Consider the following 27959-nt stretch of genomic DNA (forward strand, 5'->3'; position numbering starts at 1 on the left):
ATTACTGGGTATCATTAGACACCAGCCTGATTTATTTAAATCACGCACATTTTTTTTCGTGTGTAACATTACTCAGAATCTTTCACTCACTAGTTTGTTCAAGTTATGTTTGTAATATACACCATCCAAAATACCTACACCATCAATGCAAAGTTTTAAGATGTTTCCATATTTATTGCCAACAATGAATGATGCCATTCAAACTCAAAACTGTCTTCATAGACAAGCTTTTTAACGAAGTTCAAACCTTTTTGAGCTACAAAAAATAAAATAAAATAAAAATGTAAGTAATTATGGCTATAATGACAAATCTTGGCATTTGATAGCAGGTAGTCCACATGTTTGGCTGGAAAAAATAAATAAACTGAGAACAAACTACAATCTGGACTGAAATATTCAGCTATTTTTATGTTCTAAAAAAACAAACTAAACTAAGAATGTAGATAGGCAGTATGAACGTTAAACCAAATACATCAATGCAATTAAATAAAATCCTGATTTAACACTTTTTTTGAGTGAGTAAATGATATCTACAGTCCTTTTATTGTAATATCAACTGATTCTGATCTGTCAGTGTGTTCAGAGTTGCTCTGGGTTTGAATGCATTTTTTACTGAAAAACTGTTAAAGCTAAAGCAAGTGTTACATTTCTCTTTAACGTTGGTTTTGACCAAAAAAATTAAACTGTGTAAATAACGCAAAAAAATCTGATTTGTATATTTGTGAAGTTTGCATGATCACTGCAGGTCTGTGGACAACAGTTTAGTGAGACAGCAACAACTTTCCTTTTTCTCAGACATGCAGAGCGTTACGGTTACCTGACAGAGGGCTCTGTGTGAGGGGAGCGTGTCGCCGTAGCACCTGTTTGAACTGCGCCACACCCAGGACGACATTTCTCAGCTTCATCCACAGGAAGTAACCTCCTCTGGTGCTGGAGGGCCACGTGCTCTCCAACACCGCCTGGACACGAGGAGGAGAGAGACAGCAGAGGTGGAGGAGGGGAAATATCACAAGTAGGAACGAGATATAAAAGATCATTTAAAAGTCTCTGATCAGATTTGTTTTGTAGCTGTGTGGGAGTCAATTCAATTTTAATTCAAATTATTAAGTATATGGATCTTTTTTTTTTCTGTTTCAAATACCTTCCACCATGAAATGTTCTTATATTCATCTACTAAATATATCACTGAACATGAAGGGTCTGAATACTGTGAGAATATTATGGGAAGTGCAGCTCCACCTTCATTCATTCACTTTTCAACATTTTCAAGTGAGTGAACTAAAACTGACCCAATCCCTGTTCCATATAAAAAGTAATGTTGAATTCATTTTTCATCAAAGGCATTAACTGCAGCGGTGTTTGCTCCACAGTCACTTTCGACATCAGAAAAGGAAAGGAAAGGCACTTCAGGTGTTGGTGGCCAAGTCACGTTCGACAGTCTGTCTGCTCCTAAAATACACTTCAAAAGCCCCCTGAGAGAAAACATGATTGCTATGCTACTGAGCAGAACTCGGTTCATTACGCTGGCTGCTTGTGTGCCAAGGCTCTCAGGATTTGGGTCAGGTGAAATGAGGCTGCCCTTCTGCAGATGTTAATAGCAATGCTAAGACAACTAAAGCACAGCGATATGGCCACAGTCACACTTTAGTGTTTGAGAGAGGACTGTAAGTGCAGTGAATACTTTTTTCCCCTATAAAAGTCAATGGGAAATGTGCTAATTCTTGCTGAGAGTTAGATAAGAAGGTTAAGATCACTCTCATATTTGGCCGTCAAATATGAAGCTGCAGCCAGCAGGTGGTTAGCTTAGCTAAGCATAAAGACTGGAAACAGCGGGAAACAGCTAGCCTGGCTCTGTGCAAAACTAACAAAGTCAATGTTGTTTCATCTACACAAAAACAAAGACATCTTCTCATTTTTTATCTGCATGCTTTTCTCTTTTTATTCATATTTGTATGACCATTGTTGGAGGAAGCCTGAGAGCTGACCTAAGAAATAAGAGACTTAACAGTACTGTTTTGGAAATTAACTTGAACTGAATCATGCTATAACGCTGTGCTTCGCCTGCAGTGCTGCAGGGAAATGTATATTTAAACTGAAGACACAGATCACTACAGCAAACAGGGATGACTGTGGCGAGAAGATCCTTTTGCAGAGGAGCTTCAAGGTTATTTCAGCTCCACTTTCTTAAATACGGTTTTTATGTTCTATACTTTAACTTTAACAATTAGTTTAATGGAGCTTCTGATTTTTTTTCTGATTTAGCTATTTCTTCCTTACCTATTTCAGTTTTACTTTAAAAACCTGTAAGATAACACCAAACATATCCAGTCTCAGTCTTTTGTGTGCAACTGAAGGCCATCTGGTTTTAATGGATAGATAAGTGAATATACACAAAGAAAACCTCTTCCCTCCTCCTTCTCTTCCTTGGACTTGAAAGATCTAAAGAAGCATGAAGGGGGGGGGGGGCAACTGTCTGATGCAACAGCTACAGTGGACCGCTGTTGCGCGTGCTGCAGTCAAAGTTCAACATGGTTCAACTTTGACCGCGGCACGCGCAAGAGCAGCTGCGGTGCGCTGTGACGTGCATTCAAGTGTCTGAAAAAAACAACAACAAAAACACAGAATACACGTGGATCCACAAACGGAACATGGACGAGAGGTTGATTTTGGCCGTCAGCGATCTCCCAGAGCTGTACAGGCTACGACACAAGTTCGAGGTCGTACAGAGACCTCGGACGCAAAACTATGCTGTGGAAGCATATTTCACCATAATAGGCATGCCAGCTGTGTAGATTATTGTAGCCTCTTAATTTAAATCATTCAGGTTTGTTTAGCTATGTGAAATCAACATATATGTCTCCACTGAAATACAATCCTATGTTACATTTTTTACTTTGGTGCATTTGTCTAATCATAACTGCATTTGCGCAACAGTGAGTGCATTTCTTAAAACAATTGGTGTAAACTGCACCGCATAGTGACTGACCTGAAAAATCGTGTATCTTGCTGGAAATCTTTTGTTTGTGTCCAAAGCAAGTATTTATGAATCAAACTGACAAGTCCTTCCGCCATTGTTTATACCAAGATCGTGAAACTGCTTTGTGTTGTTGTCCATATTTAACAGTTCACTCTGGAAGTATAGTCTAATGAACAATGCACATGAAAGGGAGCACTATTCCCTATATGACAAAGTTACACATTATTGTCATCTCTGATCTGAGAAATGCGCCAAAGTAACTGAGAAGAACTGTAGCCTACTGTTGTGAGCTGCGAAAACCAAATACCAAGTTGATTATACAGCTCCATACAGGTATTTGTAGGATATATTTGTATTTTTTATAAAAAAATTATAATTTATACTCTTTATTGATTCCCCAATGGGGAAATTACAATTTACACTTGGTTGTTATTACACAATAATAATATTGTATTTGTATGTTTATATGATGTAAAATATGTTTGGACTGATTGACACAAGTCATGTTCATTTTCATTGAAGTTCACATATAGGTATATAGGTAGGTATATGGCCTTTACACAGAATAACTACCTAAGCTCCAGTTTTGGAGGAATTAATTGCACATATGCATTAAACACAGTGTTTTCCAGAGAATGACTGATGCATGTATGAATGTAGGCTCATATCTTAGCTTTATTATACCCAACTGCAATGACTGCAGACCTCTTACTTAAGTATATAAACATGCAATGACACATAGTGTTGAAATGCAACATTTTATTTAGAAATGAAAAAAATCCACACGTCTTCATCTATTTAGAGGAAGAGTGTAAGAAAAGGTGGAAGAACCTAAGGGACAGGTACATAAAGGAGAGGAGACAAAAAAGTGGTGCAGGGGCAGACTCGGAAGTACTTTTCCATACTGTCTTGTCTGGAGCCACACGTCAGGGAGAGACAAATAGCCAGACGCTCCGTTGTAGAAATGGGCTTTCGGAATGTTGTTCGCATCCGGGAAATCGTAGGCCCGACTCTCGTCAGCAGACTGTCAAATTGCTCCATGTTGAGCCGAAAGTACCCCTGGAACCGGTCACAGTGAATGCGGAGCTCCTTCACCAGCCGGAATTCCCCCAACTGCTCTCTGGACCTGAGGGTCTCGTGCACCCACACCCTTCTTCCTGCTGCCTTCCTCCGTCTTCTCCTCACAACCAGGGCAAGTGCCAAGGCTTTCTTTTGTTTCAAAGACAGAAACATCGTCTCCACCAAATCACTATCCACAATGTCGCATGTACTGCACGTCTGATGTAAACACCGGATGCAGACGTGACGTGCGTTCAAATATTGGCGCATGTATGACGGAAATTTGCGCTGAGCCCGGCAGCGAGCACAACAAATATAGTTGGGAATAGGACAACCTAGCGGCGAGCGCAGCGCATGCCGCGTACAATGTGAATGGCCCTTCAGATGAAATAAGAAAACACACAACGGGGTAACCTTTACTGAGGCCCCATCTCCTGAGAGCCTGCTCCCACATCAGCCAATTTACTTTTTTGCTACCTGGGTTGCCAGATCAGGGACAGGTTGCGATGATCACAGAGCCACGATTCATCCTCCTGACACCTGGGAATGATCGCACATGACGGCGTACAACCGTGGGGGGAGGACTGCAAATGTCACCAATGTTTCTTTTTATCTGCGAGCCGAGCGTCTGCAGAGACGTTACCGTGATGAAGCACCGAGCAGAGAGGAATGAATTGTGATGGAGCAACTGAGCACAGCGGTGTAATAATTTAGATGCAATCATTTATGCGAGTGATGTGAATCATGAATAAACAATCGACATCTAGGCTGCAATCAGTCTGCTCTATGATATATCATGCCGTTTCTTTCACTTATTAAGAAACTGCATTTGATCACTGTTTTTAGAGGTCATTTTACTTGACGGTTACGATTTACTTGACAGTTATGTCATGTCATTTATAACACGGCAAGTAACATATTTCTCTGCACCTTAATATCGACTTAATCAAACTCTGACTTATTTATTTTATCACATCTGATATGAAAACTACAATGACATACGTTCTGATGTACTGACTGATGTACTCTGACTAAGTCTGCATCTTCATCCATCACAGCTGATGGCAAAGGGACTAAGTATCCCACTGGACAGGGTTCCCAGAGACTTGTTTGACATTCGGCTGACCTGGGTGTGTTCACACGTGAGTCAAACATGCAACAGAATCAGCAGAATATTCGGAACACACCCACATCTGGAACACCACTCCCAGGGCGACAGTACAGCACTTGGCAGTCCCATTGCTAATATATTTATATTTGCGCCAATGTGAGACACTGCACTGGGTAGGCATTGGTGAGTTTCCCCCCGTTAAATCCACTTTTTTTTGTAAATAAGCTGCTTTTACTGGCAGATTTAGATAACATCACTTTACCAAACATTCAGGACCATTTCTGGCTTCATTATGATTAATAGAAGCATGTACTGTACCTTGTTGTAGTAGCCGTAGGTGATGGCATTGGGGTGGACTCCGGCCTTCTTCATCTCAAAGAGGACCCTGACTGCCAGGACGGGTTGGCCATACTGTCCACACAGCTGCATCAGCACCCGGTAGCAGACCTGTACAGTAATTGTACACAGAGTCCAAAATAAATGTTTTGGTCCATCTGTCAATAACTGTTAAACTGAAAAAAATGTACCGGACAAAATATTTTTCAACTGGCCATAAAACTAATAAAAAAAAAAAGATAAAAAATTAACACAAACAAACAAGCAGGTCATATATGTCGAGTACCTACGGAAAAGGCTGCAGCTCATTGTGCTGGTTTTGCTGTCATAAAAAGCCAATCTCTCCTCACCACTTTATCTGTGAAGCGCCGCTTCTCTGTAAATGCACTTTACATTATTCCTTTTGGGTTGATCTAGTCCGGCGAAGTGCCGCCACTTACTTGCAGACTCTCCTCTGTGGTACACGGCTCGATAAAGTAAGCGCAATCGTAGCGGTGGACAGTGAGGGTCAATCAAAGCACTGTGATACAATTGACAGCCATGCATTGTATGCCGCCTCCAGTTAACGCAGAACAAAACGTGGTCAATTAACTGATGTGTTGATGATGAGAGTTTGGGGTTTGTAGTGAAGAAGGCCTAGGTAACCTCATGACCTCATTTATTTTATTCAACAATGTCATTTCCAATTCTAATTTCGGACCCTCTAATTTGTAAATGGACTTTGGTGTGGAACAATAGCTCAATTCAAACAACTGAACAAAATCTATGGGAATGGCTAATGTACCTCGTCGGGGGGCTGCAGTTTCTTTGCCTGCATCTTCCTGAGGACGTCGTAGGCGGTGCGAAGCGCCCGCACCTTGGAGTGACACACCTTCACGTATGCTGGCAGACAGATGAACCACAGGCCGTAGCAGTGACGGAGCAGGCACTTGGACCACAGCTGGGGGATGGATGAGTACTTCTTAGCTATCTTCTGGGCTGTTTTGATCTCCTGGGGATGAAAAGGAGGGTGAGGAAAAGAAGTTCTTTAATGCACCAATCAGGCTCAATGATAGGTGGGATTTCCCGTTAGAGATAATGTTTGTGTGAAAGTTAATTCTCAGGCTGACATCTAATCTTTTAGATTAGAAGTTGAGCCCCTCACCCTTGACATAGTGAATCATATCCATTTTACTACCACATTTCCTTATTGACAGATTGATAAGGGCAGTCCTTTATATATGCTGATTGTTAATTGTAAAACGGAGTAATTTTCTTGGCTCATTCATTTTTCTGGGAAGATCATCTGAATTTTGGAGATTGTATTTTTTTTTAGGCTGCAAGTTTGGCAATTTAGAAAAATAGCAGCTCTTATTTTAGGTAACTCTAGAGAAGAGCATCAGCTCAATACCTAAATCAATAAATCATTGTGTGACATTAGTGATTTACTGCTGTGCTGACCTGCTTGGTGCGTCTAAACATGGGGGCAGGGCTGGTGGGACAGCTGTGCCTGGCAGCGAGGCGGGAGGAGGGGGTCCGCAGGCCGTCCACAGGGTCAAACAGGTCAAGACTTAACACTGGGAAACCATCGTACCTGATGAAGAACATACATACGTACATTAGTGACAGCAGGCACACGTTTTCTCCCAGAGTGTCTGCATAGAAAACAAGTACATTTTGGCAATATCTAACATAAAATGATTCCTTCCAAGGTTATAGTGTCCATAAAAAACACGACTGCAGAATACAAATTGCACATATTCAGATCCACGCAGTCCAGCGGCAGTGTTCAGTCTTTGGTCCCAGTAAGGGAGCTGGACTCCTGCTAATCAATTAACCAACTTTCAACTCAATGTGTTATTCAGATTTTTTAAGTTTTCCTCCTGCTGTATGGCGTTATTCCACATTCTGATTGAAAAGCTTCAGCAATGTTGAGCGATTAGGCACTGACTTGGCTCATGATTCATGTTACTGATCGTTACAATAACTTACTGCAAAATGTTACAAAAGCATAAAAATGTTATCAAAACATTAGAAATGGCCAAGAATAAAACACAAAAGTTTAAAAAAAACAAATGGTGGAAGACGTCTTCAGATGTACTTAAATAAAATAATAATATCATATTTTTTATTATTATAATAATAAAAGTAACAATACTACAGTGTTGAAATACTGCATTCAAACTCTAAAGTAAAAGTAATAAATTATTAGCATCAAAATATACTACATAAAAGTGCTCATTATTCAGAATGCCACATCTTAGAATCATATATATATATATATATATATATATATATATATATATATATATACACACTTCATATATTGCTGGGTAGCTTAATCTACAATAATACATCATCATTTTTTTAGTTGATTTACATTTTTTATTAATAATCTGAATCTGCAAAGTTGACTAAATCTATCACATACATGTATTGAACTAAAAAGTACAATATTTGCCTCCAAAATGTAGTGGAGTGTAGTAGTGAAGTACAAAGTAGCAAAAAATGGAAATACGCAAGTAATATTTAAGTACCTTAAGATCCACTGAAAAAAGGAATGCGTAGTCTCCCATTTGAGATGAATGTGGGTTCCATAAGTAGAGTTATTACCTGTAGCAGAGTGGATATTCCTCCCCCTCAGGCAGAGGAGGCAGCTCTGGAGGTGTGATGAAGACTGTGTGCTCACTGCGCTGAGATTCATCAATCTCTATCAGCCTGGCCTCCTCCGGCCTGTCACTGTCCACCTGCAGAACAGAGCACACAGACATAAACAGAGATGTTTGGGTGGTGGTACTGTGACCCTTCATCTACCCCTGCTGATGGAAATAGGGAGTAACTTAACAGTATGCCCTGTAATAAATATGTCAGTGTTTGCATAGGGAGGTTTGGGCCTAACACTGGCTGATTCAGGAGGATCATTTTAAAACAGCTTTGTAGCTGTCGCCCTGATAACAGGATTCCTACAGAACGAGTGTCTGGGAGAGCAGAGGGAGGATGACAGCAGGTGACCTAGATTTCCCAAGTGAGCATGCTTTCCCTTTTTCTTTCTTTTCTCTTGTTTTTTATACTCCCTCTACCTCTCTGCAGCCCACCACTGTCAACACACACACACACACACACACACACACACACACACACACAATGCTGAAACTAGCCTGTATAATTCAGTTCTCTGGCTTCCACCATCTGTCGTCCACATTGTAATATTTTGTTCAATGCCAAGTCAAATTATACAAATTACATATATTACAGTTTCAAAACAGAGTGTTTTCCATCACTGTCAAATATAAATCCAAGTAGGAAGGTAGCATACACTGTAAAGTAACATTACATGGCACATACAATGTTTATTGCAGCAGATTTTGCCTTCCTATGCAACCTTCCACTACGTATATCCCTGTTTACAGATACAGTTTGACACCTTCGCTGCCCTGCTCCGCGGGGAGCTCCGTGCACCGGCGCCAGGAGGAAAGCCAAACACCGTTTATCTTAATACATTGCCCACAGTGCCATGAAACAGAGCTGGCTTTAAATCAGCAAAATATCTCCTTAAGTAATGTACTTTTGAGGAACATTTTCTGCTACTTTATACTTCTACTCCACTACAATTCAGAGGCAATAATTGTATTTGTTATTTCACTACATTTATTCAATCACTTAATTTACAGATTCATCACCTATATACAGTCATGTGAACAAATTAGGACACCCATGCTAAAGTTGACTAAAAAGAGGAATACAAAAATCATCTTTAGGAAATTGATCTTAATGCCTTAATTAAAAAAATGAGGAAAAATCCAATCTTTAAGGACACCAATTTCCTTTGTGAATGAATAATGTATCGTAAATAAATAAATGTTCTTCCTTAAAATACAGGGGGCATAAGTAAGTACACCCCTATGTTAAATTCTCATAGAGGCAGGCACATTTCTATTTTTAAAGGCCAGTTACTTCATGGATCCAGGATACTATGCATCCTGATAAAGCTCCCTTGGCCTTTGGAATTAAAATAGCCCCACATCATCACATACCATACCTAGAGACTGGCATGGTTTTATTTCAGTTAGCCTAATAGCTGGTTTGATTGCATTGAGAGATGATTTTATGGAAAGTACCCCATGCCAGTCTCTAGGTATGGTGAAGGGGATGTGATGATGTGGGGCTATTTTAATTCCAAAGGCCAAGGGAGCTTTATCAGGATCATAGTATCCTGGATCCATGAAATAACTGGCCTTTAAACATAAAAGTCTGCCTGCCTCTATGAGAATCTAACATAGGGGTGTACTTACTTATGCCCCCTGTATTTTAAGGAAGAACATTTATTTATTTACGATACATTATTCATTCACAAAGAAAATTGGTGTCCTTAAAGATTGGATTTTTCCTCATTTTTTTAATTAAGGTATTAAGATCAATTTCCAAAAGATGATTTTTTTATTCCTCTTTTTAGTCAACTTTAGCATGGGTGTCCTAATTTTTTCACATGACTGTACCTATACTGACATTCTACAGTAGCATACATTCTAATGTAAAGGCTCTTGTATGAGTAAAGTCCCCAGCAGTCAGTCATGTGTACTGGATACACGGCAGGTACGAGCCCGCAATCAACCCGGTGTGAACATTACATTACTGTAAAGCTGAGTTTCTACCAGCACGTCTCTCATCCAGAAGATAACAGGTTATTGCTGCTTAATGGTGAGTAAAAGTACACAGGTTTTATTAAAAAGTGCACAGGTTTTATTAAAAAGTGCACAGGTTTTATTAAAAAGGGTGCCAGAAAAAAAAACACATCTACATGACAAAATGAAATGCAGTGAGCGCAATGGACGACATCTATAATGTGATCGCTTGTAGCTCTAAGGCCTGTCACTAAGCACTTCTCAATTAATGATGCTTCCCTTCGAGACCCTTCATTTTTTATATCCTCAGAAAACTGGAAGTCTTATCTGTCAGCTCTGCTGTAGTAAAATATGTGCAGTAACTCCAAATGTCAGCGATGATTTTATTCATGGTCGGATGGAAGGGAAGTAAAGCACTTGCTGGAAGTTCGTAATTCAGTCTTGTTGGTCTGATAATGACTCAAGTTTGATAATAACCTCAGTCAAAGCTGTAAAATGTGGGAGACTTTCTCTCTTTAATTTTGAATGGGGGTAGTGCATTTAGGCTTCGGCAGTGGGGGCGGCAGACGGGGAGCCGAAAAACCCCGCAGCAGCCTGCTGCAAAAGGTTGAAACAGATTTAACTTTTGGAGAAATGCAAGCCAACGTCACCCTGGCCTGGGGTGGCCATCATGTAACTGGCGATCGGCTTGGCAGTCCGTTTTTGAGGCGGTGTGAGAGTCCCGTACAGTAAACAGGACACATCACTGTCTCCAGCGCTGCCACAAGAAAAAAAACTATGAGGGTAAACAAATGCACTTAACTGCCCAGGAGTTTGTGTAACAGCTGACTGTTCCCTGCAACAACAAAGCACAGTCCCTCCGTCTCTTTTCTTTCTCTCTTTCTCCGTGAAGTGAAGCTGCCTTCAAGTGCGGTCGGAAATGGCGAGATCTATAAACGAGCTGACGGAAAACAACAATTGTGAACCATAAAGTCTACTTGTGCTACATTGGGGTGGTGAAAGAACACCGGATGGTTTTTCCTGGTCTGAATGGGCCCATATGAAGTGTCATTAGGCTAAGAACTATTTCATTATTTCTCTTGTCTTTTCTGTGCTCCCTTGTTTCCTTCTAATAATGTCAAATAAACTATCTAAATAATTCCAATGTAGACATGATCACTGAGAGTTCTGCAGCCCCCCTCACACTCACAAATATGTCATTTATACCTGTGGATATTTAAGCAAGGAGTTTTATTTTATTTATTTATTTTTGCTCCACAGAGACAACTGTGATGATGAAGAAGCAATCTGTCTGCCAAGCAGGCCTGCTGTCGGTACAGACATCAGGGAAAAAAAAAAAAAGACAGACAGCTGAGACGGGAACGTCTTGTTTATGTCACTCAAAGAACATTCAGTTCATCTGGATCAGACGGGGAGCTTTCCAAGAGGCTGAGTGCATGAGACAGAGCTACCCAGTGGCTGCTGAATGACTGCAGATTAAGTTTAAGGGTAGTTAATACAGAAGCAACTGATTTCATCTAGACCTTTAAGTTATCCACACTTCTCCCCAATATAGTAAGTCAAACCATCTACAGTACTGCCATGTTTTAGGAAATAGTTTCACAAAATCCACCAACCAACACCTCTAATGCTCCAGAAAGTCACTGTTCCCAGCCAAGGAATAGTCCAGTACACAACCCTGCCCGTGAATCCAGGACTTGTCGTTTTACAGATTTTGTTACTTGTGCACAGTGTCAGGCTATCCGTTTCCCTTTATGCTAAGCTAAGTTAGCCAGCCAGCTACATATTTATCCTAGAGACATGAAAATGATGTCGATCCTTTCATCTAACTCTCAACTCTCATCCAACTCTTCCCAAAATGTCAAACTACTCCTTTAAATGTACACTCCCTGACTCTGATATGGCATCAAATAGAGGTCAAATGTAGGTATACCTATAATGTATATGTTAAATACATTTAAAAATAAATAGTTAATCCTTTTTAATTTTACGGTTTGCATTTCTACAGCTTTAAATGTATGTAATTGTATTTCATTTGCGTGATTAATCTGACTTTTGTCTTGGTCCGCTGCTGGATTTAATTTTGTTTTGTTGCAGCAATGAGCTACTTTTCCTCGGGGGTCTATACGCTTTAACCTTAACCTAACCCTTTCTGTATGCGACTGCTGTGTGTGGGTTTATGCGTAGCAGAGTGTGCCGTGGGTGTGTGTGGGGGGCTACAGTTAGGGCTGCACGATTATGGCCAAAATGATATCCACGATTATTTTGATCAATATTGAGATCACGATTAATTATCACGATTATTTGTTGATTTTAACCAAAACAAATGTTATTGTCACATAGGCTAATTAAAACTGCTTTGCACATCCATATGGTGCTACATTCCTCCTTTGTTGAAGGATACTATGAAGGAGTATGGCATTTCAGCTGTTGTGCGACCGCTTTCCAAACTAAGCTGCGTGGTGCAGGGAACAACTCTGATTGGCTCATGGAGGCACGTGATCAGACAGTGGTTTGCGGAGCTTTGGAAAGAAAACCAAACTGTACTAACTAACTAACTTTAAAACTGATACAGAGCGTTCTATGAACGGAATGAAGCATTTTAAATATCGCTCAATCGCGTGAATTTGATCGTGGGAAGCCAAAATTGTGATCGTGATTCAAATTTGATTAATTGTGCAGCCCTAGCTACAGTGCAGAAAGACAGTCGGAGGATTTAATCGCCCGTGGAGCTGACGCACAGGGAGGACGAGGAGACACTGGCAGGATACTGGCCTCTTCGCTTCCACTATGTCTCAATTTCAGCCAGAACACATACACACACTCACGCGCGCACACATGCACACACATACGCATGCACACACATACGCACGCACACACATACGCACGCACACACAAGTAAACCAAGGACAGCCAAGTCTATTTCAGGGTATATTACAAATGTCACCTGCAAGAACCAGTGACCCACAGACTTGATTGGGGAATTGAGAGACTGCGTGGACTTTAAGACTGCAAACACAAACTTTAACCTTCAGCATACACTCAGTCTGATAGAGGAACACTACCCTGAGCACATGGGGTCACACTACATAAAAATGCTGCCAGTGGAGCACAGGCAATTCACTGACAGCCTCTCCAATGGTCTTCATAGTGTCACACTGAAGGAAATAAGCAGAGGGGATGCAGAAAAACACTTCAAGCTCAGTTAGCACTTCAGAAACTACTGAAGCTTTAAAAGCTCTAACTCTCTCGAGTCATGAAAAATTTAGGGCAGAAAACTGTGCACATGGATTTTCAGTGAAACTGTACTTTCGCTGTCTCAGGACAAATCGCTGTTGCGGCAAATTTGATGTAGACGAAAAATATATTTCAATATCTATTCAATATGGAAAGATTCTAAGAATGCAACATAGTTTGGATCATAAGGAACTCATTTGTATCAAACACTGGTGAAAAATTACATTAAAGCTCACTCTAAAGCTGCAGGGTTTGAGGGTTGTCTAAAGGCATGCTACTTGCTTCCAGGAGTCTAGGAGACTATTTGGATCTCAAGTAATCTAGTTGTTTGCTGGGACCATGCAACATGCACAAATCCCCCATCTGAAAACAAAATATACCCATGACAGGTGAGAATCAAAAACTAAATAACAATAGATTTACCTTGCCTCCTTTGTCTGCACTCCGCTCTGAACTGTAGAGCTGCTCGCAAACAGAGGCAGAAAGGGAGAAAGAAAGAAAAACACAAGAAATTGGAAAAGGAGCAGTTTGGCTAAACACAGGTGAAGTTACACAGAAGAGTGTCAACTACTAATACTACAATAAGTGGAGAACAAAGAGGCCTGGAGAGAAAGTAGAACCACTCCAAAAGACAGAAGACACATTACGTACATTTTTGCAAAATTCCACTGCATCTAAATGAACACATAAATATATGGTATAGACTTAGATTTTCGACTTTATTGTCCCCAACCATACCTAGAGACTGGCATGGTTTTATGTCGGTTAGCCTAATAGCTGGTTTGATTTGCATTGAGAGATGATTTTATTGAAAGTACCCCATGCCAGTCTCTAGGTATGGTGAAGGGGATGTGATGATGTGGGGCTATTTTAATTCCAAAGGCCAAGGGAGCTTTATCAGGATGCATAGTATCCTGGATCCATGAAATAACTGGCCTTTAAACATAAAAATCTGCCTGCCTCTATGGGAATTTAACATAGGGGTGTACTCACTTTTGTTGACAGCGGTTTAGACATTAATGGCTGTGTGTTGAGTTATTTTGAGGGGACAGCACATTTACACTGTTATACAAGCTGTACACTTAATACTTTACATTGTAGCAAAGTGTAATTTCTTCAGCGTTGTCCCATTAAATGATATAATGAAATATTTACTAAAATGTGAGGGGTGTACTCACTTTTGTGAGATACTGTGTATGTATGTATATATATATATATATATAACTACGATGCTTACTTTATCCACACAGTCGTCGAAGAACGCCAGACTGGCATCTTTGTCGCTGACGAAGGAGCATTCCTCAATAAAGCGGATGAACATCTGGGTTTTGGTCATCAGCGAGTAGAACTTCTGATGTGAGCGGTCGCGGCTCTTCAAGAACCCTGGAGGACATAAATGTTTGGGTTAGCTTCTAAAAATAGTAATATTACTACGCAGACTTATTTTCTTGACTAATGTGAGGAATGATTTCAAAGATAATTTAAGATATAACGGCAGCTTTATTTTCGTATCAACTCATTTCATCTACTGAAAAGAGGTAACAAATCACAAGAGCAATTTACGTGTTTGTGTGGTTAAGAAAGCCATTAGAAGGAACCATCTCTTCCATTTGTCTTCTTTTGGATAATGCAAGCCAACACATTGTTATTAGTCTAATGGCCAATTTGGGATGTACGACAACATGGTGAATAGCTTCCGTAATAGATGCTGAAAGCAGCTTAACTGACTAATAGGTCGCTGCTGTTGTGAGACTGAAAGCAGGATGGATGACCACTGGCTCACAACACAGAGGTGGAAGCCAAACACTGACGAGTCGCTGCAGAGAAACACTTCCTGAAGCTGATAAATATTTAATCCTGAAACTGGCTGCTCGCAACCTGGACCATCCGTTGATTCTGAACTAAACTTCTCTTAGTAGCTTCACTAGACCGGTCTTTTCTTCAGTACGTACCGCCTTCCAGGAGAGTAAAAAAAAAGCATCCTAGTGACCTAACTAGTGGTTTAATGATCAGTTGATTTGAATTGAAGAATCAAGTACATCATTCCTACATTTGCTGGTTAAAGCGTTTCAAATAGAAAGTGTTTTGTATCATTTGTTCATATCACTGTAATTTGACTACACTTGCCTGTAGTTTAGCCATTATTATTACATAGTTAGTCATAATTATGTGATTAAATATAAAAAATGCTAAATATTGAAACCTCCAAACATCAACCTAAAAGGATCCAATGCATGTTGTTTTGGGGGGATTTTATTAACAGTGACACTGAGAAGATCTGAGTCATTCTTTATAAGTAATTATGGTAAATGATTAAAAAAACTAAACAGAGTACTGACGATGAGTGCTGACAACACACACACACACACACACACACACACACACACACACACACAAATTATTGAATTAATAGTTGACAAAACCCATCTCACCTCAAGGTCCATTTAGTAGCTGTTCTGGAGCTTTTGATCATATGACATGATGGTCAGGAAATGACACAACTCCAGAACAGCTACTAAATAGACCTTGAGGTGAAATTGATTTGTCAACTTGTTTTCCACAGGACAAGATTGAACTTCGAAACTCAACTTTTAAGTCAACATGGACAAGAGTTGCCTAAAGTCCTAAATGTCAACATCTACAATTCAGTGACGAGGTTTAAAACATCAACAATAGAGAAACAGTAACAAAGAAAACATTTAGTTATATATATATATATATATTAGGGCTGTCAGCGTTAACGCGTTAATTGCGATGCAATTAAGGGCCGACGCGATGCAATACATTTTTTCCATATTAAACCGTATTAAAATATCACCGAAGCACGTCAAGCTTGAGCTACCACCTACGGAGCTATGCATAGTGCAGTTAACGTGATGCTACCCGCTAGCATGCTACAGAGTGCTACTTGCCGACCTGTGGTTGAAACCAAATCCCAAAAAATGACTACAGCTCTTGCAAAACGGGTGGCAACTAACTGCAGACCTGTCAGCATCGTAGAGGACTCGGGTCTTAAAGACGTACTACGGTTGACCTGTCTCGTTGCCGTCGAGGGGGACAGTAGTTTTCACGGACACACAGCCTGTATGACACGGAGAAAGCAGCCACACTGGAACTGCTGCAAACGCTGTCTCATTAACCGGTGATCACTGGACGTCAGTGAGGAATCAACATTATTTAGGAGTTACTAAACACTATATTGACTCTAGTAAGGATAGGGACTTTTAGTTTTTTAGTTAGGTACTTGGAGGAATTGTGCAATAATGACAGATTCACACATTTTTCTTTTGTTTACAGTAAATAAATAATTACAAATCTTAAAATCAAGTTCATAAAGTAACTTTCTTTGCATTCATTTGATTCCCAATCAAGATACACTGGTAACAATTGCTTTCGATTGTTAATATGTACTTAAAAACTGTTTGAAATGCAAAATAGAATTTTAATCATGTGATAAAATATGCGATTAACTATAGAACTTCAGCGATTAAAAAAAAATTATCGTTTGACAGCCCTAATATATACACACACACACACACACACACACACACACACACACACACACACACACACACAGGCTGTCAACATGTTTATTTCTACTGTAGTTAGGCATTTTTACATGGGGGTCTATGGGCCAGCCTCAAGTGTCCGTTTTAAGAACTGCAGTTTTGGGACTTCGCATTGGCTTTATTTTTCAGCGCCGGAGGTTGCTGCTTGCTCACAACCCCAGACAGTGGTGATAGGATATTGTAGACCAAAATAGCTCCTCAAAGAATTAAGTTTGTTGTGACTGTAACAAATATGCACTATAAGGCACTTAGATACACACAAAGCTCAACCAACAATTACCAATTCCACAATTTGTAAAGCAGAAGGAAATACAGATGCAATCTGTTAAAGTCACAGATGTTTGACTGAAAGCACTTTAATCATATGATGGAGGAAAGTTTTAGGGGGCAGCAGGGAAACATAAAAAGTAGTCTACACAGACAATTTTTTTGTTGTTATAGATATTAGGTCCAAAAACAGTCAGGAGTTTATACACATGATGCACGAGCTGTTACACCTTTTGTCATGTCATGATGTAATGTACTGCAGCCATTTCTGTTTGCTATATCATTTAACTCACACTGGACGTGGCCTTGGCTACAGCTATCCTCCAGCGGAGCAGCCATGACTTCACCCTAACTCATTTCAGCTGTGATGTCAACCAGCTTTCATGGGCTCCCATCCAGAGGCCACGCTCACGCCTCCGGAGCATTTAGCAGCTGCGCCGCTAACTGACTAACCTTCAGTCTGCAAACAGCCTTGAACCTTCAAACCCAGCATCTTCTCAAATCCCAGCCTTTCTACCCAAACAGTTTCTGTGTGTATTTACTCAGAGGTGGGGATGGACACTTATGAAAGCTCATGTATTAAACAATGCCATCTGTTTTTGAGGCTGGCCAGCTGTAGAGAGAAAGGTGCTACAGATGACACAGTATTTATATATTCATGGACTCATTAGCACCAATGATGCACTGGAACTGTACAACTGTGACTTCACAGACTTGGCTGTAAAAATCTGCCCGGATCTTTGTCCCAAGAACCTTGACTTATGCTCAATTTCCACTGCATGGTACAGCTCAACTCAACTCACTTTTGATACCAGGTACTGTTCTCAATTTACTACTGTTGACTGCTCCTCAGATCTCTGCAGGGTAAATCCAGACAGCTAGCTAGACTATCTGTCCAATCTGAGTTTTCTCTCGCACGACTATTTTGCAGCGGCTCTTTGCAGAGCTTAGCGCCGCCCATGATGATTCTGATTGGTTTAAAGAAATGCCATTAAACCAGAGCACATTTCCCTCCCGTCCCCCAATGCTGTGTGGAGTAGCCAGCGAGACTAGCACGTCGTCAACTGACCACAACGTGGTTTTGCAGTCTGCCATTTCAAAAAAATATCTAGTGAATAAAACAATTCTGGTGGCTATTTATGTTAGATTACCTATTTAAAAACAGCGGGTTTGTGCAGGATGTCGAGTGATGATTCTAGTGATGATTCTCTCTGACCAATCAGCGGTCTGCAGTGTTTTAACTCCACCTTTTGGTATTGGCTCGACTCGCTTGGAACTGAGGTGATACCAAAAAAAGTACCATGAACTATCCATAACTTTAGCTAATAGTAAACCAAAATATAAGGTTTCCAAGCGCGTTGAGTCTGCACAATGCCCCATTTCCAATGCATACATATATGTGTGATATGATCTAAGCAACTGACAGCACATGGGAGGTCAACCCTAAGTGATTTCCAGATGTTTGTAGAAAAAACTGGAAGCAGTGACATTGGAGGAGCTCAGGCTGTAATGGGTATGTAGAGCAATTTGAGAAATTATCTTGAATTTGATACAGGGTTATACCACCAAACCTGACTGACTGACAGACTCCACGAATGATCAGAAAAATTGCTCCATCAGAATAAGAAAATGTCCAGATTGAAAATCAGAGACCAGTGTAAACAGGTTTGTGGTTTGAAACAGTTTGTCTCAAACGTTTTAAAATCCTTGAGCATGAAAGTTTATTCTTGACCTTGGAAATAGTAGTCTGACAAAATAATCGTAACTCAGAATCCACTTACTATCTATTTACATTCATTTCATAATCTGTTCATCAAAAGGACACCTGTCGAAACATGTCAAAGCTCCTTCTGATTATATTCTATTTAAATGACTATATACAAAAGTGTCTAAATCAAGCAGTTATTATGGGCTTTCTTCTGTTTATTCACAAGAAAGAACAGTAAACCAATAATTCTACCAAGCGCTCAATCAGCTCCATCTTTCTTAGGATTTTGTGGTGGACCGGCTTTCAGATTACTGGTATTAAAGCAGCAAAGCTCAAACCATCTGTGATCAGTAAACACTTTGGTGGGAATCGTCATTCAGACACATTTCTTTCAGAGAAAAAAAAAAAAATTGGCTCATAGATGGACTTGTTTTGGTTTGTGTGTGAGGAGTTTGAGGGGGCTGCTGGGTTCATCCATTCACCCGGTTTCCTCTGTGACTCTGACCTGGCTGTTTGGCTCCAACACACCGCATGTGGATAAATAGTGTTTTGGTCAGAGTGACACTATTCCACATACCTTGCAAGTCAAAGAGCGAACTGGCGTCTGTGGCTTTCTCAGAGGGGGCCTGGGTGATGGGTCGTAAGAATGAGCGGTAGCCTTTCAAAATAGCCGCCATGAAGCGCAGGAAAGCTTCCTGGATCTCCAGCTCCAGGGCGTGGAGGCTCTTCCCACAGCTCAGCTCTGACGATTCACTCATGCTCAGCTCCATCAGCCCATCAGGCCGCTGCTGACCTGAAGACAGAGGGGGGGGGGGAAACATCAGTCGCTGTCGCTACATACTGTATTAGAATCTCTACATGTCAACGTAAGGGTTGAATCATCACTTCTGCCGCTGAAAATGAACCATTTTTTGCATTTTGATCAAAGGACATGTATTAAAAAGGTCTTACAGTATGGCCAGAGCACTGCTTAAAGTAAGTGAGTATTCATATTGCAAATGAGGATTAGACTTGCATATTTGGGAAAAATAAACGTTGAGATCAGAGTTTCCGAAAGTCCTTTAAAGGCTTAAATGTCTCCACTAAAACTTCTGGCAGGCATATCAATATTAAGCACTTCTGGCAGAAACTGGGTAGATTTTCAACTTCACTGATTTAGAAAAATTCATTTATTCAATTTCTGCAGCTCAAGAAGCAGCAGGTTTCATGGTCTCCCAGTGAGCATGCTCCACAAATAGCAGAGAAACTTGACAATAATGCAATGAGCACCACAGTGGGGCAGACGGGTAATAAGGAAATTATTCTATGATGGGATTATTGCTGGCATTCAATTAGTGGAATTGAGAGAGTACAGATTGAATGGAGAACAAAATCAGACAACAGAATCCCCAAAAAATAAAGATGATTAATGAAGCATTACACACTCTGTGATTAGATTAGATTTTATTTTTTTTATTACACTGAAGGTCAGAAAAGTTAAAAATATCATTTAAGAAGATGCAACACCATATATGGGCTCGGACCATGACTGTATGTTGAGAGGGATGACGAGTCTCCACTTCCTCCCCATTGTACAAAAATTAAGCCCGGAATATCCCGGAACCTGTCACCAGGGGCGATCCAGATGTTCTGACTTCACTTTTGGGGAGCTGTCATGTGACCATCTTTATATACAGTCTATGTTTCGAACAAATTACATGTTAGTTCAAATTAGTTTGAGCTCGAATCTTTTAAAAAGTGACAGCCCTGCCACCTTCTATACAACTAAACACATAATAAAAAGGTCTGCTGTAAGTGTACTTGCATGCAGGACTGATCATGAAACTAATACAACAAAATCAAACACATTTTTACAATCATTTGTCCGATCAGCATAGAACTCACCGTCAACCAGCTGCTGGTAAAGATTGCTCAGCACATTCATCAGGTTTTTACAGGCTTTCTTTGGCAAGATCTTCCATGTGAGGGCTCGCTTATCTTCATTGCTGGAAAAGCAGAAACACCCAGTGAGCCGTGGAGAGGCTGAGAGGCCTAAACCAACATGGACAGCGGTCGGGCCAGGGGAGTTCTGACCACCCTAACGCTGTCTGGCTGGTAATGAGGCAAAACAATGTGAACACTATACTGAAAAATGCATTCTCTTCATAATAAAGCGGGTCTGACACTACAAAAATAACCATTTTCACCCAGACTCCAGGAAAATGGCCCGATCTCTAAACTTAGAACTCATGACTTGGCAGTTATGTGGTCTGGAAAAAAAAAAAGATGCAGCAAAGGAAACAATGTTGAGCTCTTAGCTGGAAGTGCGGTACAGTATATATGTGGCTTACTGCCCCTGTAGTTAATCCTTTCAATATTCACCATGAGAAAGCCGCAAAGACAGATTAAGTTCTGCAAAACTGTCTTTTTACAGATGTTATTCCTCACATCAATAGCCTCAGACCAGCTCTTAGTTATGCTGCTATAGTTTTAGACTGCCGGGGGACTTCCTATGAAACACTGACCTCCCCTCTCTCTCTCTCTCTCTCTCTCTCTCCCCCCCTCCATCTGTGTGCATCCATGTCCCTTTAATGCATGTTACTAACCTATCTCCGGGGAGCTTATTCCCCAGAGTCCTTATGCTTTCTCGCCTCGCAGACTGGGTGGTTCGTTTTTGGCAGCTGCTGCCGTGGTCCTGCTCTACGCCCTGCACCGCTACAACTATTATTTCTAGTCATAGTTCTATTATCTTTATTGTTGATGTAAGTGCCACGGCGCATCAGGCCAACTGCTATAATTGTTATGAATCATATTTCTGTATATCTGTATCAGTATGTGTGTCCCAACAGGCAGCAGCAAATGGCCGCCCACAAAGAGCCTGGGTCTGTCCGAGGTTTCTCGAGGTTTCGCACCAAATCCTTGCTCGTGGGAAATTGTTGGGTCTTAATTCTAGAGTGTGGTCTAGACCTACTCTATCTGTAAAGTGTCCTGAGATAACTCCTGTTGTGATTTGACACTATAAGTAAAATGTAATTGAATTGAATAGCTCAACAGCAACGGGAAGTTGTGTGTGTACTGTGCTCACTGGAAGATGGTGTTTGTGTCCAAGTCCACGCAGCTCACGTCTGGTGGGGGGTCATAAAGATCAAAGTAGCGGGAGTCCACTCCTACAATGAATGGACAGGGGGCGCTCAACACGTCAGCCAACGCCAGGGGGCACAGGGGAATATACGGGCACGGCCAGTGGAACGGGAAGATCATCTGAGGACGAGGATGAAGATGAAGATGAGAAAGTGAGATAAAAAAGGAAGATAGGGCTCCCTTGTCAAATGCTGCAGGTCAATTAGAATTATTTCAAAAAAGGGTAACAGTCTACTCAAATGTTTACTGTTTATTTGAATTTTTTCTATAGGAGTACATTTCTGTTTTCTCGCCTCGCAGTTCTCCTTGGATTGGGGGGGGGGGGGAGGAGAGAGAGAGAGAGAGAGAGAGAGAGAGAGAGAGAGAGAGAGAGACCTAAATCATGGTTGCAGCTGCCGTGGTCTTGTTGTCATGCCCTGCTGTGCTCCGCAACGCCCTGAACTGCTACAACTATTATTTCTAGTCATAGTTATACTATCTTTATTGTTACTATAACTGCCACTGTTCATCAAACCAACTGCTATAATTAATATGAATCATATTTCTCTATATCTGTATCAGTGTCTCTGTGTCCCAACCGGCAGCGACAGATGCCGCCCACAAAGAGCCCGGGTCTGTCCGAGGTTTCTGCCTAAAAGGAAGTTTTTTCCTCGCCACTGTGGGAAAATTGCTGGGTCTTTGTAAATTATAGAGTGTGGTCTGGACCTACTCTATCTGTAAAGTGTCTTGAGATAACTCTATATTCTTTTATATTCATTTTATTCATATTCTTCACTAATTTATTTATTATCCACTTTTGATTGCAAACATCTTTTATCCGAATTTTTTTTATGTATTTATTTTCCCCAGATTTTTTATTGATGTTTACTTATTTCATTTTATTGTTTTCTACGTCGTGATGGCAAATTTACATTTAAGCATGATTCTCTATATTATTTGTATAATTTCTTTTACTGTTTCTCTCACAATACTGGAGGGGAGTTTTTCTTATTCTCACATGTTGAAAGTATGAGCCACAAAGTCTGGGAACGTAATGTGTACGCTGAACAGATAGAGGCTACAAGGTCACCCTAAGCTATCTGTTATTTCTCCCTGGATAGTTGAGACTTCTCACATAGTTGAGATAAACGAGATGTCTAAACCTTGGGGTAGAAAGTGCAACAGAGGGGAAGAAGTGAAGTGGCTCCTGAATGTCTGACTATGTTTGATTGTAAGAAATGTTGAGTCATGTTTAGAAAGGGGGGGCATGTGAACAGACCTTTCACTTAAGCGCTGCGTGCCTTTTGTGAACTGTGTGCTTCCTTGTAAACTTGCAAGTTTATAATAAAATACAAAAACCTAACTTGGTTTAGTCTTCGACTGTCTTTATTTTGTTTCAACGCCTGCTGTAACGAAAACTGTAACGAAAACTTCAACAACAACGTATATATTATTTTTTGTTTATTATTTTTGTTTTTTTATTTTATTATTTGTTTTTTTATTATGTATTAATTATGTATTAATTGATGGTGACCAACACAGTAACTATAACAACCACATAAGACAATACTAATAAGTGTATTAACTAAACTGAAATATAAAAGAAAGAAACGTACATTTATTCTTTCTTTCACATTTCATTTTACCAAAGAAGAGGACAGTGGCATAAAGAGTGTCAATATGGTGAGGCAACCCCTGGAGGGAAATAAATAACCACTCAAACTGACCGACACCAGAGCTTCAGTGACGCTGGTCAGTACGGCGGGTCGTAGCGAGTGGACCAGGATCTTGTGTTCGGTGACGGCAAACACCAGCAAGGTGACGGCGTTTTCTGGTCCGAGATTCTGGAGCAGCGTGGAAAACCGACCGCCACTATGAAAAACACAAGTGTGCTAAATTCAAGTTCAATAAAGGGAACTCCAACAGGGTCTTTTTCTGACCATCAAACATATTTTGGGTTCCAAAAGAATCTTCAGACCAATAATATTGTGACTGAAGTCGGCATTCTCCGTTTTCTATTTTCAAGTGTATGAAGGGAGCTCAAAATTGATAATAAAGAAAAGATTAAGTACAGTATTTAAGGCCTATTTGTGCTCTCTAATTGAAAAGGTATCAAACTAATTTGAATGGACCAGTCTTACAAATCATCAACACATCTGAACTATGTTGCATGCTGCATATACATAAACTGCCTCCTATGTACAGTCAGTAATAAGAATGCATAATTCCTTTACATTTTAGCACAGAATAAGTGCTGTCAGACATCACCAGAAGAACATGTGTGCAGCTGCTCTTACCTAAGCGGTAAAGGAGAAGACACTGGCTGGCTCAACATCAGGCTGTCATGAGGGGAAAGCTGCAGAAAAGCTGGAAAGTGAGAAAAAAACCAACCGAGCAAAAACGCCTGCACTAAATCATTTAAATATTCATCCATAATGGAGGACCTAAACTACTAAACCCCACAGGCAATCCTAAACACCTCCAGAAAACAACACTATGGACCTTTTTTCACAGCAGACATTTGGACTTGTCATAGTTGGAAAAGCACAGCTGAAATTGATAACCTTAACGATGGCTCAAGTCCATCAAGTGTCCCAGGCCCTGTTTACACGAATACGCTCGCGGGTGAAAACGACAAAATATTTGATCAGATGTGCCTTTCGTTTAGACGGCGACGGCATTTTTGAGGCTTAAAAGTGAAACCACCCTCCAGAGTGGAAATCTTAAAAACGCTCCACCTCGGGTTCCCGTCTACAGGGTAAAAACGCACTGTGCGAGTGTGTGTGTGTGTGTGTGTGTGTGTTACGTGTGTGTCTGTGTGTGCATTGTTTGGAGTAATAACTCCACCTCCTCGTCTGTCCAAACAAAATTGTCAGCTTTTGTTGTTCAGGGAGAGGAGAGGGAGACAAGTAGAAGGAAGGTTCTACGCAGGCGCGCGGACTTGGTGGATCACATTTCACACACTTTTGCGTCACCATATGCACGCAGATTCCCCCCCATAACGCTCGTCTAAACGCGGAATAAAAAGTGAGAACGCAACGCCACTTTTGCGTTTTCTCTTCAGATCGTTTCCGTCTAAACATATCCCCAGTGAGCTATTTCAGTGAGTCAGCATGCACAACACCAGGGCCTCTCCTAAGTGGAATGCAGCCATCATTGATGGTTTGGAATACACGTCTGCCGTGAAAAAGGTCTATTGTCTGCAAAATGATACACACCCATTTCTAACATGCACCATATGCAGCAAACATCACATTACTCTTGTGACCTAAACTTACCTGCACCAGGATGCGAGGCCTCTGAGAGGAAGGGAAGGGAACTTTGTGCATAAAATGAGAGATGTGCCTGGAATTAAAAAAAATAAGGGGGATGTGAGGCCAAAAATATCAGCAGTTGGCGGCCAAATAATCAGGAAATGCCTCTCAGACGGGTTAGAGTTATGAGCAGCAGTACAACATGAAAAGCATGAACCTTCTGTTACAAATCACCTAACCGAGGTAATGTCAAGTACATTTATTCCAAATTAAAACATGAAAAAGTGTTGGTGATGGATTTTATATTTCTGGACCTGGATTGTTACACCGCATATTACGTACATTTGCAAGCACGAAGATGCTTCCGGTGTAAAAAAAAAAAAAAGGAAAACATTTCCACTACAACACCAACAATAAACATCAGGCGTTGCTGTCAGTCCGTCAGATGCACTGCATATCACATACTGATAATATCTCCTTTGATTTAGTAAGGCTGACACCATATAGTCACACTAGTCGACAAAAGTACTATATATGTCTTAAAGAGCTCATATTATGCTCATTTTCAGGTTCATAATTGTATTTAGAGGTTGTACCAGAATACGTTTGTGGTTTAATTTTCAAAAAACACCATATTTTTGTCGTACTGCCCATTGCTGCAGCTCCTCTTTTCACCCTGTGTGTTGAGCTCTCTGTTTTAGCTACAGAGTGAGACATCTCACTTCTGTTCCATCTTTGTTGGGAGTCACACATGCGCAGTAGCTAGGTAAGGACTACTAGCCAGTCAGAAGCAGAGTATGAGGGCGTGCCACGCTAGCAGCTAGGTGAGCATTATAACGTGTGTTACAAAGTGATTCACGTTCATCACGGAAGTAAAGGCTGGACTACAATAGAGCTGTTTGGAGCAGTTTGTGAACAGTGTTTTCTGTTGGAGATGGTAAGTCCCTTTGGGGTGGACTTTGGGCTTTTTCTCTTTGTAAACCTATAACATGCACAAAAAAGCTATATAACACAATAAAGGAAAGGGAAAAAGCCAAAAAGCATAATATGAGCACTTTAAGCTCTGTTCAGACTGGATTTATCTCTCTAGTGGAGGTGGGGGGTTTTAATTTTACCTGCCCTCGTCAGTGATTTTAATCCTGTCAAACATTATCAGTCAATTATCAGGCAGCATTTCGACAGAACAGAGAACTTATTGGCTGAATTGCAATAGAGTTGCAAAATGTTCAGAGCTATTTCAGGCGCCTCTGGTTCCAGAAGTAAAAGGCCCATTTATTTTTCCCATAAACAATGTTAACGGACTCACAGTTGGAGCACTTTTACAGCATGAAACGCTCCTGGTCATCATCAGTACAAAAGATGAACAAATGCATTAGAAAAAGTCTGGTTCTTTGATTTAAAAAGAAGAAGTACAGGCCTGTGTATATAAACATTTTTAGGGGAGAAGGTACTCCCAACTCCCAAGGTACATTTCGGCAAAATGTATCCAATTACCAAGCTTAAAATTCTGTGACGTGCGCCACTAACGCCCCCCATCAGCAAATATTCGTTTACCAATTGAACAACGAAGCATCTTACTGGCTTCTTCTACGTAGAAATGACGGCCGAGGCTTGTCGGTATTACAATATTTAGACGCATCGCCATGCCAAAGTGACACAAAACTTGATTTATTTGGTGGTTAGAACATAAACCTATATGTTGTGCTAAATGATCTGGAAAAGTCCCAAGTTTGATTGTTCAGTAACATTGAGGCGATTGTTTAAAGATTTTTTTTAAATTTGGGAAATTAGAATGGGTGGAAAACACTTTGGGAACCAGTGGCTTCTACCACTACGTAATGTGAAAAGTCAAAATAAGCACACACTAACATAGCATAAAATGGTGTAATTAAGAGCCAAATGAAGAGAACTCACTTCTCGATGGGCAGAGCGTGAGGGCCGGAGATAGAGTAGCGATAGAGGAATGTGAGGAACTTGCGGAAAGCGTCAAAGAAGGGCCAGTGGGAAAGCAGACAGATACACTTGTTGGTGAAGACCAAGCGTGGGGTTGTGGTGGTGCTGTTAGTGGCGCTGCTGGCAGCTGTCCCCTTACAGTTGGAGGAGGGTTTGGGTGGATCGGGGCTCAGGAGACCTAGCTGGGAGCACTGCTGATCAGTCAGACACTCCTGCGGGAAGGGCTCATAGAACTGAATGGCAGCACCGTAAACCTGAAACAGGAAGAAATGTTGGATACACAACTCACCATCTGCAGATGTAGACAATACAGTAACTGCATGTACGAGACCTTTCTAAAAACAGTCTGAAGCCACGCTGTATCTCATCGTTACACAGATATATATTTATGATGCGACACTGACACCGACACTTCATTCAAAGGGCAAACTGGGAAAGCATTTCTGTTGGCCTGCTGTAGAAATGTGCAGCTCAGAGGTCACCACACTCAAAACTCTCCATGAATATACCTGCCACCACATCTACTACATCTGTGTGTTCATTAGGGCAGCAACGAATTATTATTTTCCTAGATCTGCTAAGTTGACATTTGAAAATTGCTTGTTTTATCTGATCAAAAGTCCAACAGCCAAAGATATTTAATTTACATTCAAATATGACAAAGAAAAGCAGCAAATATTCACATTTGAGCAGCTGGGACCTGCAAATGTTTGACATTTTAGCTTGAAAAACAACTGAAACAAATCGCTATCCAAATAGTTAGCAAATTACTCTTCTGTTGGTTGACT

The 27959-nt window shown here is 40.7% G+C and overlaps 1 protein-coding gene across 1 annotated transcript in view; it reads right to left on the bottom strand.

Moving 5' to 3' along the window:
- Positions 1–27959, bottom strand: part of LOC144520280 (C-myc promoter-binding protein-like) — a 90242-nt gene that overhangs the window by 24183 nt on the left and 38100 nt on the right. The window contains exons 6-19 of the mRNA XM_078253950.1: positions 27133–27425; positions 25243–25309; positions 24262–24320; positions 23692–23836; positions 21930–22105; positions 20750–20850; positions 19443–19658; positions 14559–14704; positions 13745–13783; positions 8076–8209; positions 6924–7056; positions 6268–6474; positions 5466–5594; positions 818–959 (exon numbers count right to left, since the gene is read on the bottom strand). Of these exons, the coding sequence (XP_078110076.1) occupies positions 818–959; positions 5466–5594; positions 6268–6474; positions 6924–7056; positions 8076–8209; positions 13745–13783; positions 14559–14704; positions 19443–19658; positions 20750–20850; positions 21930–22105; positions 23692–23836; positions 24262–24320; positions 25243–25309; positions 27133–27425 (1987 nt within the window). The remainder of the gene's footprint in view (positions 1–817; positions 960–5465; positions 5595–6267; positions 6475–6923; positions 7057–8075; positions 8210–13744; positions 13784–14558; positions 14705–19442; positions 19659–20749; positions 20851–21929; positions 22106–23691; positions 23837–24261; positions 24321–25242; positions 25310–27132; positions 27426–27959) is intronic.

The sequence above is a fragment of the Sander vitreus genome, chromosome 1 (assembly GCF_031162955.1).
Source record: "Sander vitreus isolate 19-12246 chromosome 1, sanVit1, whole genome shotgun sequence".
Taxonomy (NCBI): domain Eukaryota; kingdom Metazoa; phylum Chordata; class Actinopteri; order Perciformes; family Percidae; genus Sander; species Sander vitreus.